The sequence below is a fragment of the Symsagittifera roscoffensis genome, chromosome 5, assembly GCF_963678635.1.
Source record: "Symsagittifera roscoffensis chromosome 5, txSymRosc1.1, whole genome shotgun sequence".
Classification (NCBI taxonomy): Eukaryota; Metazoa; Xenacoelomorpha; order Acoela; family Convolutidae; genus Symsagittifera; species Symsagittifera roscoffensis.
In genome coordinates, this window is record NC_087066.1 from 39987806 (window position 1) to 40001574 (window position 13769).

The 13769-nt window shown below is 38.4% G+C and overlaps 2 protein-coding genes across 3 annotated transcripts in view; both read left to right on the forward strand.

Annotated features, from left to right (window-relative positions):
• The window catches only part of LOC134845453 (phospholipase DDHD1-like), a 332903-nt gene that overhangs the window by 213650 nt on the left and 105484 nt on the right, over positions 1-13769 (forward strand). The gene's annotated exons all lie outside the window — the stretch shown is intronic.
• Positions 4536-5753, forward strand: LOC134845992 (DDB1- and CUL4-associated factor 7-like). The gene has a single exon (XM_063863143.1). The coding sequence runs from the start codon at positions 4540-4542 to the stop codon at positions 5593-5595; it is 1056 nt and encodes a 351-aa protein (XP_063719213.1). The 5' UTR covers positions 4536-4539; the 3' UTR covers positions 5596-5753.

Below are 13769 nucleotides of genomic sequence, written 5' to 3' on the forward strand. Positions count from 1 at the left end.
CGGATCTAGAGCAATGTTTTCAATATTTTCTCTGGTATCTTTAGTATTGGTTTCTAAATTGTCAAAAAATTTTGCAAGCGTTTTGTTAAAAAACTCATACGAGCTGCCTCAAGTTCCTTCTCAACTTTCAGAATAATCTCATCAGTGGTTGCCTCTTTTTCTACTACGAGCAGATTGCAACAATGATTCCAGCTTTGATTCATACGTTTCTTTCCTCATGATGCAAAAACCATTCAAAAGACACAGCCAGCAGCCCATTTTCTATGAGATATTTCCTCGTTTTATGAACAACCTTGTCTCACTTTGGTTCCATATGCCTTCGCTGCGGCTTTTGTTTCGCTTAAAGTCCTGTTTCTGAAGCGCAGACGCTTCCTCTGCCTTCAGTTTCTGCTCATGCCTTCCTCCTTGTCTGCGATGGTCTGTTTTGTTTTCCCCTGAGTTTGCAAATTAGTCCTCACGGTCTTTTTTTGTGTGCCACTACCAATCGCAGACACTTCAGCTCCATTTCAGCACTCTGGTGCAACTTCAAGTGTTTCTTTTGCTGCTCCGAGTCGTTTTCTTTGCTCTTGAAGAGTAGCCGTTCTGTTGCTGGAAAAACGAGCATTTCTGTGCCGAGTAGCTGACTAATTTCCTGAACTTACAACTCCTGAAAATAATTGATGACTTCACCAGGGCAATGGACAAACATGAAAATGTCGACATGATATACTTGAACTTCAAGAAAGCCTTCGATTCGGTACCACACAAAAGACTAATCGGAGTTCTTAGACAGTATGGAGTAACTGGAAGAACCTTGAACTCGATAACAGACTATCTTTCGGGACGACAACAGAGAGTGGTATTTAACGACTCAAGATCCTCATGGCAGCCAGTAAAAAGTGGAATACCTCAGAGTTCAGTACTCGGCCCAGTACTGTTTTTGATATACATCAACACAATTCCGGACAAAATGGTGTCAAAAATATATCTGTTTGCTGACAATGCGAAATTATACCGTCAAATCGAAGAAAAATCGGATGTAACACGCATACATGAATATTTACAATCACTAGAAATTTGGTCAGGCCAAAGTCTTTTGTACTTTAATATCGACAAATGTGTTCACATGACAATAGTAACCAAGAAATTGGATATGAAGAGGATTTATAAAGTCATTGGCGAAAACATTAAAGAAGTGCAACTCGAAAAAGACCTGGGTATCTGGCTTGACAACAAACTGACATTCGAAACACACATCACTAAAAAAGCCAATAAGGCAAACGGTATGATAGCAGTAATTAAGAAAAGCTTCACTAAAGTCACGAAACAAGTATTTTTAAACATCTACAAATGCTTGATACGGCCACACCTTGAACTTGCGAACTTAATCTGGCACCCAAGGCTGATCAAGCATCAAAAGATCTTGGAAAACGTACAAAGAAGAGCGACGCGTCTAGTTAATGGTATGAAATATCTATCCCATTACGAACGCCTTAAAGAACTGAATCTATCATCGCTGGAATACAAAAGGAAAAGAGGGACACTGATAGAAATGTATATAATCTGCTATGGTTTTTATGATAAGAATGCCACTGCGGGACTATTCGAGCGGAATGATAAGGATTCTAGAGGTACGCATGTAAAGTAGTAGTACGCAAAGCAAATCTAGAAATGCGAAAAAAATTCTTCACGATAAGGGCAGCTCTCGACTGGAACAATCGGCCACAGGAAACAGTGCAAAGCAAGACCATCGACGAATTCAAGTGGAAACTGGACAAACATTGAAAAGCGATTGGAATTGACATGTACGAATTCGAACGGAGAGGGGAAAAAAAATTGAAATGACCACAAGAGGCACTGCCTAATGGTCATGAAAACTTGACTTGACTTAACTAAACAAGTCGGTCGTTACTTCCCTTCTGCAATACTTGATTGCCAATATCTGCTGCCTCTTCGACTTCAAATAGTTTGTCAGCTCCTCTACACAGGCTGGGCGATAGTTGTTGGTTCTGTGGCTGCTAATGGTGTTGTTCAACACGTCTGCCACACAATCACTATGAGTTCTACACTACTGAAACAAAATCTAATCATATATGTACCCATACAAATTTATGGCGTGAAATCCGTTTTGATTAGTTGATTTTCAATTATTTGTTCACTTTGACAGTGTTTTGATAGTTTTTGCCTTTTTACAATTTTTACTGGTGTACTAATATTTTTTTACTTCTATTTTTATTCCTAAACTGATGATTTTATTGATGTAATGATTTTATCTCAATTTGTTCAAACAATGAGTATCCAATGATTATCCAATGAGTAACTGATTTCATTTTGTAACTCATTTTAATTCTACACTATTACTATATAATTAGTAGCAAAAAGTTCGGACAGACAGAATTAATTAAAATAAGCAATCAGTGCTTTTCGACGCTTTTTTGCATGCAAAATTTGAAGCCAAACAACCTTGAATTTTTTGTCAGACCAAGTTCGAAATGCGAGATCGTCGATTATCCAATAATTATGCTAGCCTAATTTTTGAATACTGCGAAGAACATGCAGATTTTACTATAAAACAGTTCGACGCTTCGGATGCAATTGCCCGCCGTGGTTATAGTCAAGTCAAGTTTTTTATGACCATTAGGAAGTGCCTCTTGTGTTCATTTCAAGTGTTTTTTTCCTATCTCCGTTCGAATTCGTACATGTCAATTCCGGTGCGTATTCATAGGTTCCAAAATAAAAAATCAGTCCCATAGCTTCCAAAATAAAAAAGCAGTCGCATAAGTTCCAAATCTTTTCAATGGGCCAAAAGACTAAATTAGCCGAGTCTCGGTTTAAGGTCGCCGGTGGGCGCGCTACGCGCGCGTCGCCGCTTCGCGGCGATAACCGGCTCTAAATTTCGGGTTCTAGGACAACAAGCCGACGGGACTTCAAGCCGAAATTAAAACTTTATAAGCACCTCAAAACACTAATTTATCATCTGTAAAACGTTGCTTTTCAAAAACTTAGGCATGTTTAGTCCATAATAAGCGTTAATCATGACAATGCACAACTTTCTGATTGGCATCCGCTTATAAAATCATCCGGTTTTGAAATGCATAAATTATAAACATGAAAAATGCCTGCAACCATGTTTTTCTTTTCAACTTTCCGAAAATCATTTTGAGGCCTAATTTAATGAAAACGCCAATAAGGTGTAAAGAAAGATCATGAAATTCAGAAATTCTTCAAAAAAGTTTTCAAATTAATCATATTTCATGAGTTTTTAAGGAACTATTCGGCTTGAAGTCCCTAATTTTACGATTCGGCTTGAAGTCCCGTCGGCGTGATGTCCGGCACCCTAAATTTCGTATAGAGTCCTACCCTTTGGTGGCAAGCTCGCAACACGTTGGCGCGGCTGCGGCGGTCACTATTCTGCAGCTTGAGTTAATGCTGGTTGAACAGTAAACAATCGATCCATAAATTCGTTGGCTCAAATTTCAACCAATCAGAATTCAAGAAGATAAATTTTGGAACTTATGCGACTGATTTTTGGAACCTATGAATGTTGGAACCTATGGAAATTCACCGTCAATTCCAATCGCTTTCCAATCTTTGTCCAGTTTCCACTTGAATTCGTCGGGTTATAGGTTTTCAGCAAAATTGGGATCTACTTAACAATCTCCACCCCCTCCCCCCATTGTGTCATCTAAAGAATCTCCACCCCTGTAGATTTGCAATAGAGAATTGTATTTAAATTCGATTTTTGCTGCATTCTGATTGGTCGAAAATTCGCTGCAAGTAATCTAATTAACAATCTCCCCCCCCCCCCTTTCTTGAAAGCGGGGATTGTTAAGTAGATCCCGAAACTCTGCTTTATGGAATTTCGATGTTATGTTTATTTCAGTTTTAATTTCCGTTGATGTCTAGACAGTTGTTCTTTTTAATTACTTCTGTCTGTCCGAACTTTTTGCAACTCTCTATACTAATGCCTTGACTATTCTGTATAGTAATAAAAGTGTTTCTTCTTCAGGTAGTTTTTTTTCTTTTTTTTTCGGGAAAAATTTGAAAAGTGGTCCACTTCAAATTTTTTGGTTTGACTTTTGATTTCTATCTTATTTATTTCTATTCAAGATTATTTGCTGAAAAGAAGACAACCTACATTCTCATAGTACGAATCTGCAACGTGATTGACCTTGAGTTTCTCAGAGGAATGAAAATTTTATTTGTTTATCTAGTGTACTCAAATTAGGTTAGTTCATCGAAAAAAGTGTGTCAATCATTGAGCTTCGCGCCAAAAAATATTCACGGAAAAATTGTTTGATTTTTTTTTTGGTTTTTTGAGTCGATTGACACTTTTCTCACTGTTCATTGGCTAGATTTTCTTTCAATAGCAGTGATAAGTAGCTAAGTTTCCGGCCTGTACTCTTCTTTTGCTAAAATCCGCTTATTGAAAGCCGCGTAAAAGTAATGAAACATCGATAAAAATAATGTTGAGCTCAAATGATATGAAGAATTTTTGTACTCATTTGCGCCTCACGATACTTTTTGCTAGATATATAGCTGTTCTTTTCAGTTTTTAAAATGACCTCAGCAGACAACGACACCGTGAAGAGAAAGGAAATCTACAAGTATGAGGCACCTCTGGCCCTCTTCAGTATGAACTGGAGTAATAGACCAGACAAGAAGTTCCGACTTGCCCTTGGATCATTTATAGAAGAATATGCAAATAAAGTATACATAGTTCAACTCGATGAAGCTACATCAGAGTTCAAAACTTTGGTGACTTTTGATCACCCATATCCAACGACGAAAATAATGTGGATTCCAGACGAGGGTTCTGCGCACCCAGATATTCTTGCGACGTCAGGCGACTATTTGAGAATTTGGAAGTGTTCAGAGCGAGATGATGCTACATCAGTGAAAAGCGAATGTTTATTGAACAATAATAAAAACTCCGATTTTTGCGCTCCCCTGACATCTTTCGATTGGAATGAAACGGATCCGAATCTGATTGGGACTTCTAGCATCGACACAACCTGTACAATTTGGAACTTGGAAACTAAACAGGTAATTGGCAAACATTCAGCTGCGCTCACAGGTCACGTGAGAACTCAACTGATTGCACATGACAAAGAAGTGTACGACATAGCTTTCAGCAAAATTGGAAGTGGTCGAGACATTTTTGCGTCTGTTGGCGCGGATGGTAGTGTCCGGTTGTTTGATCTGCGGCATTTAGAGCACTCAACCATTATATATGAAGACAGCGCACACAATCCGCTGCTTAGACTTGCTTTCAACAAGATGGATCACAACTACATCGGAACTATGACAATGGACAGTTCCGATCTGATCATTTTGGATATCAGGGTTCCAGGAACACCTGTCGCGACGTTGAAAAACCACAGAGCATGCATCAATGGTCTAGCTTGGGCGCCCCATTCTTCGATTCATATTTGCACAGCAGCTGATGATCATCAGGCGCTGATCTGGGACGTCGGACAGATGCCGAGAAACATCGAAGATCCCATTCTTGCCTACACAGCTGACGGAGAGGTCAATCAAGTTCAATGGGCTTCATCTCAGCCCGACTGGATTGCAATCTGTTACAATAACTGCTTGGAAATTTTGAGAGTGTAGTTCACAAGATAAGACTTATTTATTGGGTTGAAGTACCAAAAATGTGCATCTCAATATGGCTGCAGGCCCGTGGCACGTAGATGCGAAGGGGCGTTTGAGTTCTGTTTTCAAATACCTCCAAACTCAAGTAGTTTTTACTAAATAATTTGATAACTCAAAGTTGATATGTTTTTAGAATTAAATTCCTTAGTAGTTATCATTTTGTATTAGGTTACATACCGTAGGTTTGAAAGCTTAAGAGCTCTCGGCGGGTAGTTGCTTAATCACCTGCTAGAGGAAAAAAAATTGGAGGAAAATGGGCTTCACAGAGCAAGTGTAATGTATAACTAATTTTTTGACTCCTTACACAACTGAAGTGGGTGTTACAGCATTAAGCATTCTTTGAATTTAAGTATCAAGTGTTCCTGCGTAGTTGTTCTTACAGTACTTTGAGGTAATGCCATTAATAGGAGTGTAGAATCTTGTCAAAAAAACGACCACCAGAAGTTAAAAAATCATCCATTCATCTATGCATCTATCTATCTATACATTATTTAATTGGCGTTTAAAGAAGTCCCTATGTTGACATATTTGAGATTTTTGAACGTATAATTTTTGCATGTTTAACGAAAGATTTTTTGCGCGTTTAAGCTATATCGTATATTGTAATGCTTGAAAATTTTCACTTGGCACATGTTTAAGACGTCGCTATGTTGGATCAATGTTGAAATAAAAACGTTATCGGCAATACTGCCATCATCAGTTATCTAGAACAGGAAAAATTTTAAATGCACATCGCTATGTTGGTCTGTTAAATGGCCAAAAGATTGAAAGCGTTGAAGTTTTTACTCAAGTCGGCGTTTTAAAATCTGTTGCAGGGCGAGTGCTTTAACTCTACACTTTTTCTATATTCGAAAGGTAAAACTATCAAATTTTTGTTTCACAATTGATCGAACAAAATGTTCTTTTTCTCAAGCTTATAGATATAAAACAAAAATTAACGGAAATTTAAACTCTCAACCCTGTATTGGTGTGCTGTCGGGGTACACTCAAGGATTGCAGTTTTCGCTGCAAATGTGATCTTTTTCTGATTTTTCCTTTTTTGTTTCAAAACACTTGAAATAAAAAACTAACCGATCTTAAACTTCTCATATTAGTCTTTTACTATCAGTGTCCAAATCAGGTGGTACTGTCAGGGCCTATAATTTTTTCTGTTCGTTTTTTTTGTTTTAGATATATGGCATTTCTCATGATTTTTTCAATACTTCAAAAAAAAAAGAAACGTAGATTTAAAAACAAGTAATATAACTTGAAGTCCTTAACCCTATGGTGGGAAGCTACCAGGGAACAATATAGGATAGAAAATCTGCACTCTTATTTAATCTGCTCAAATCATTTTGCTTTCGCGATATGGCGTTTTTATGAAAAAAACTTCCTGATAGATGAGCCCAGTTTATCTTCACGGTTGCATTAAATTAGGGTCACTTGAATATCACTGTTTTTGTACAAGTTTTAGGGGGCTATTTTTTAACGTTCAACGATCTATTCGAAGCACCGTAGATGCGAGTCATGCGCTAGTCGAGTTAGTTTGGCTCGTCTAAATATATGCAATTATGCGAATTCTATGTCGATGGAACTTCTCTGTCAAACTCTGGCGCTCGAAGATTCAGGAGTGCCCCGCCGACCCCGTTTGAACGGGATAAGGCGGCAATGATGATGAACTCTGTCGATGGAAGTGACTCACCTTGTACTACTTAGATAGACGTACGGTGAACGTGGCATTTATTATAAGAACAATGTCATTTGTCGTGGAACATCAGGATTTACTCTCGACCACTCGCGGTGTTTTCTGATTCGTTTCTTTTTCAGTCAATTTGACTGCCTTAAGGAAAGCTCGTAAGAGTTCAAATGTGGTATTATATCAAAGCATTATTGGTCGTGATTCGGAATCTAAATAATTGAAAACAATTAGAAACTAATCTTGAATCAGCCTACCTGCATATTTTTAGCCATTTCAAAAGTTCTGTCAATTGCGCGGATGTGGGAAAAAATTATCGCTTAAATTCTTTATTTTTTGCATAAGATATTTTTGCCATTGTTGTTTGTCAAATTAGTTTTCCGAATACTTTGTTTACGGGTTTGTCTGTTCTTGTCGCTTGATTTGAGGATTGCCATAAATTCGTCGTCACAAATAACTAATTTTCCGAATTTATAACGACTGCCTTCATAGATAAATCGAACCTTTGTGCACTTCACTGAAAGACAGTTTTTGATTTCTTTCATTTTCAAACCGATCTTGGAACCAATGTTTTTTTTTTCAATTGTTAAGATGGTTTTGTGCGTCAATGTGGAAAATCCTTGTTTGATTCTTGAAGCCAGCACCGAGTTTTGTTGTTATGGATTTTCTTGGATACTTATAGGTAGATTTTTTGTCAGATTAATGATTTTGTCCCAATTTTTGCCGGCTTACTGGCCTTGTAATTTTTGGTAGATTTTTCAGTGCTTTTGTTTAATCTCTCAGAGGGTAAAAATTGTTAGAAAAGAAATTTTATTTGCACTTGAAAAAATTGTATTCAATTTTCAGTTTTTTCGGGCGCAAGGGGTCTTATCTATTTTTTAAAAGGATAAGTGCGTGGAATTGGTTTTAGGTTTTTGGTGCGTTTAGGATTGATCAATTTTATTTGAAGTTGACTCAACTTCATGGTAAAGCGTATTGTTTTTCTTGTGTCAAATTTTGTTTCGAAAAACAGGTCAAATTGGTCTTGACTGTTTTGTCAACAAAGATATGCGGCGATTCATTAGTGTGTTTTTTTTTCTGGCTGAAATTTTGAGAAGTTTGGTGATTTTCTATTTTCTTTAAGGGCATTTGTCTTTTTTATTGTTGTTTTTATTGATGTAGTCGCGTTCTCTTAACCTTACGTATCAAGTTCATATTTGAGCATTCAATTTTTTAGTTCATTCAATTTTTTATTTTTTTTTTATTCAATTTTTATTTCTTTTCTCAATTATTATTTTTTAAATTTTGGTCTTAATTTATGGCAAAAGTTCCTGCTGATGTTTATAGCCAATTGTTTCTTTAGGATATGCTGTTTGTTTGGTTGCAAGATTTTGAGCAAAGTTTTTCAGTACATTTAGGAACCTATAGATCTGGATTTTTTGATCAAGTTTGTTTTGTCAATAAATGGAATTTATGTATCTCTTGTCCTTCTGTGTTAGGGCATTGTTATTGATAACATTTGCATTGAAGTGTTTAAAAGTTATTTTCAGCGTACAATTTTTTCAACAGAATTTCAAGTTTTCACTTTTTGTTTGAGACATCATCTTTTGATTTTGTACTGCAAGGACGATATCGACTCTGCAGGTCGGTGATTATCCCCATCCTGAAAAAGGAAAAACCTGCCTCCGAGGTGAAGAGTTACAGGCCATTCTCCCTGCTGAGTAGCATCTCCAAGACTGCCGAAGCTCTTGTGACCAGAAGACTCAAAAAATGGGCAGAAGAAGAACATGTCATCCCTGACGAGCAGAGCAGTCAGGCTTTCAGACTAAACGATCGACACTCGACGCCATTGCCAACATTGCGCAGACCGCCATGGACAATCTACAACAGAAGAAACGCACACTCATGGTTGCGATCGATTTCAAAGCTGCTTTTGACCGTATCTGGAAAAGTGGCCTTCTCAGAGATCTCGCGCAGAGGGGCCTCTCTAGCCGTTGCATCCGCTGGCTCAAAGCCTTCTTGAGTGATAGAAGGGCTGCGGTGAAATGGAACAACAGGGTCAGTAAGTACAGAGTGTTTAAACAGGGTGTACCACAGGGGAGTCCCTTGTCGCCTCTCCTCTTTTGTCTCGCCACAGCGCTCCTGCCCAAGACTGTCCTCGAGGCTGCCCCGGACACAGAGGTGGACCAGTTTGCGGATGATTTCACGTTGTGCACCGAAGGAGACACTCCCGAAGAAGCAGCAGGAAAGATGCAACCGGCCCTTGACGCAGTGACAAACTGGGCGAAACACAACAAGATGGAGATCAGCGTTGACAAAACGCAAGCGCTCATTGTCTCCCTGGATCCAAGGGAGACAGCAGGAAAAGCGCAACCGGATGTACTGCTGGACAACATCACAGCACCTTACACCGGAGTGAAGAAACCAGGACCTGTCGTGTTGGGCGTCACCTTCGACAGCCAGATGAGGTTTGGCTTCCAAGCAGATTATGCGAAGAAGAAGCTCAATCAGCGCATTTACATCTTACAAGCGCTGTCTGGTAGAAAGTGGGGCTTCACAGGAGTCGAGCTGAAACAGTTGTGGACAAGCTACGCCAGACCTGGAGGACTTTACGCCGTCGGAGTCTGGGGAAGTTTTCTGAGCAAGACACATCTGTCGAAACTCGAAGTATGCAACAACAAAGCGGCCAGGTTGATTACTGGAGCGCCAAGAGGTTCCGCAGCAGTCCAAACTTGCGCCGAAGCCGGGTTACCACCCTTAACTCAGGTGATTCAGGAGGAGGCAGCAACACTGCTTCACAAGTACCAGAGACTTCCAGAAGACCACTACCTGCACAGACTAGGACTGGGAGAAAGAAGACCAAGACTAAAGTCGAAAGGAGAAGACGGTATGAGACCAGATTGGCGAGGGACAGCAAGGAAAAGACTCGACAGAATCGGACCAAACCAAGATGTGCGTGAACAGCTGAAACAACAAAGAGAAGAACTAAGAACCGAACACTACAACCAAGTAACACCAGAAACAAATTTTCACCGAAGGGCAACAAAGGGCATACCACTCCCCCACGACACGAACAGAACCAGAGAAGACGAGATAACTCTGCACCAACTGAGATTAAACCGTTTTCCATATCTCCAACAAACTCTCCATCGTTTTGGGAAGGCAGACAGCCCAAACTGCCTTGAGTGCAACGAAGAAGTCGAAGAAACAAGTGAGCACTTCCTCCTTCAATGCCCACGATGGACAGAAGAAAGACATCAACACCTAGGCCACGAACCAACAGAACTTCAACTTCAGGATGCGCCCGCAAATATCTTATCATTTCTTCAAAGCACTGGTCGGAAACGACCCCCTAATCTGTGAAGAGGGCTCACAGAGCAACAACTGCAATCATTTTTGTTAAAGATCGAGTAATTTCAAATAAGGCGAGCTATTTAGTCATCGAAATTCCCGATAATGACCCAAATTTCAACACTTCATATTTGATATTGGCATTCTTGAAGTGTCTTGACAAAAACTATTCGAGACCAATTAAAGGACAATCGGAATTCCGTCTTGCTCTTCCTTATATCAAAGAAAGTGACGGAATGTTAATGCGTGGTGGACTTTTTATTCGGATCTTTTTTTGACTTTTCATCTAAGAGTTTCAACGGATATTTTTAATACCACTTAAACGACAGCTTTGCGTTGAGCTCTCATAAAAAAGATATTTTACCCTTAATAGTTTTTGCAAAATTACTGCTGCTTGAAAATCGCAAATTTGGGATAATTAACCCACGGTATATCGGTCCTTATCACGCGTAAGCGGCGAATGTATTCATTCCAATTTGAACTTTGGCAAGCATTTGGGTCGCATTAATACGTTACCAGAATTTGAATTCATCTTATCCCATACGGGCGGGGAATTGAAAAAACGAAGATTTTTCTTTTTTTTGAAAACCCAATGTTTTTATTGGAAATTTTTTGCAATAATCAATAAAACACAGAACATGCAGTGCTTCGTTCTATTATGAGCAGTCTGGCTTAGGTTAATGATTGCTTCCGGCGTTTTTGTTGTAAACCTCATTTAAATTAACCTCACTTTTAAATATACTTCCAAGTGGATATCAAAAGTTCCCCATTAAAAAAACTTCGATTTAAAATAAACCTTGGTATATTTTGCTCAAATGAAGTAAAATTCAATTTTTGGACCCTTGTGATCACCAAGGGTATTGAAATCGGCTATCCGACTTTTTTTCTCGTTGACGAATCATCTGGATCCTGGAATCATTCATCTACTGGACTTTTTTTGTTGCAACACAATTTCGAGCTTTTTGGCATTTTAAATAGCTGGCATATGCAAAATTTGCTGTTTATTTTGGTTAAAACATTTACTAACTCGGTTTGTTATTTTTTTCCCATTTTTGTCATTTTTTGCCTTGATAGTTCTCGACTGATTCTATAATCGGTTTAGTAGTCTCCTTTTGCGTCGTTTGTTGGGCCAAAAATTGTGTGTGTGTGTGTGTGCATACAGAGAAAGGGGAGTTTTTTTGACATGAAGAGGCTCTGCTAAGGTATTTTCAGCTTTGTTATCGATTGCTAACTTCTGTTCCGATGTTTATTTTGCATTCTAGTGTATGGGCATTTTTTTCACAGCTATTTTCATTAATTTTGATAGACCTAGTTGTATCGCAATTTGTGCGAAGCTCAGCTTCCGCCTCTGTGTAAAAAACGCTGCTTTAATTAGCTCTCGGCATCTTGTATGTTGGTAATTTACATGAAGGATGAGTTTGCAGCTTTTCTCAACTTCTTTAAGGCAAATTAATCATCCAAATTAAATTTTCAGATCTTTCCAATCTGAGTTGGTACGATACTTGGCTAAAATGGTGCTTTTATCTGACTCAAAACATATCACGTTGCTTTACATTCCCCGTGTGGGTAGAAGAATTTCAAAAAACTGGAAAATTTGATTTAAATGACGTCAAATGTTTCGACAAAAATTAATCTAGACACGTGGAAGCCTGATTGAAGCAGCTTGGTTGAAGGTTGTGCCGATGAAATCAAACGCTCAAATTGGCTCTTAAATACCTTGAAAATGAGTAGCAACACTTGATATTTATAATTAAATGGCCGAAAATCATTGAAAATAGCGGAGATATTTATATGAACTGGAGAAACAAAGTGACCACATTTGAAACTGAACAGTTTGAAACTGACCTCATTTGTGCATCTCATAACATTTTTCTTGATAACCACAAAAAGAAATTAGGTGGGTACACAACGGAGGGTAAAGCTAGATGATCAAAACCTTGTTCAACGTAGTATATTACCCTTGCGATAAACAAGGCTGTTGCAACCTGGTAGTAGAATTTCCCCCAAAATAACTTTGTTCACAGAATTGGCACGTGAAAATGTTACGCGTGCTTAACTTGCTTCATTATAAATTCAAATTCAAGGAGCTTTCTGCTCAATTGGCGTGGTGGTTTACCATGCTTTGGGTGGCAGATTCCGGGAGTTTGATTCCAGTCGGTGGCTTTTTGCAAACTAAAATTTTTCGGAAATTTTAGACGATCGTGTCTGCTGAATTTATTCGGCTTAAATATCTCAAAAATTTGTTTTTGAAGGTCGGATGCTTTTTTACTCTTGCGGTAAGCAAGGGTATTGCAATCGGGTACTAGACATTTTTCCCGTTAACAAATTTGGCCATAGGACTCACTTATGGATTCCTTCACCTCTTCGCCCTCTTAGCAAATCCTACTGTTTTGGTTGTGATTTTTCCAACTCGACTTGTTTTTTTTTTGTTTTTGTGTCCTTTTTTTGGCTAAATAGGCTTCGGCCTATTGTATATTGGCTCAATGGCCTAATTTCGAGTAGTTTTAAGAGAAACATAAATTTAATGCTCACCTCTGGATCGCACAAAAAGCTAAAAACCTTAATGGGAATTAAATCAAGTTTTTCATGACAACAGTTTTTTCGGCTTTTTAGTCGGCTTGATAAGTTTCGGGCTAGATTATATCGGTTCATATTGCGCCTTTCGATGGATGAAAAAGTTTGTGTGTGCGTGTCTGTGTTTTGAGGGTGAGGGCGACTTAATAACTTCTTATTAGTATTAAAGTTTTTTGATTTGGGATGTTTTCTTTTTTCTCGGCTTGATAGGTTTCGGCCTTTATTAAATTAAAATATTGGCCTTATATTGCGTCGTTTCACGAGATATGTATTTGTTTTGATGGTTAGGGGGACTTAATAACTTTTTTTTGTCCTAAAAAATTTTTCGGCTTTGTTTTTTTGTTTTTTTTTCCGGCTTAATAGGTTTCGGCCACTATTATATTGGCATAGTGGCCGCATATTGTTTCATTTGATGCATGAATAAGGTTTGTGTGTATGTGTTTGTTTGTTTGTTTGAGAGTGTGGGGACTTGATAATTTAAAAATAAATTCGGCGTAGAGGGTTTCTGCTGAGGTATTTCCGGCTTTGTTACCACTTGATCACTTTTCTTTCG

What these genes read in the sequence shown, in the direction of transcription:
- LOC134845992 (XM_063863143.1), top strand. Translation starts at nt 4,540, where the DNA reads ATGACCTCAGCAGACAACGACACCGTGAAGAGAAAGGAAATCTACAAG.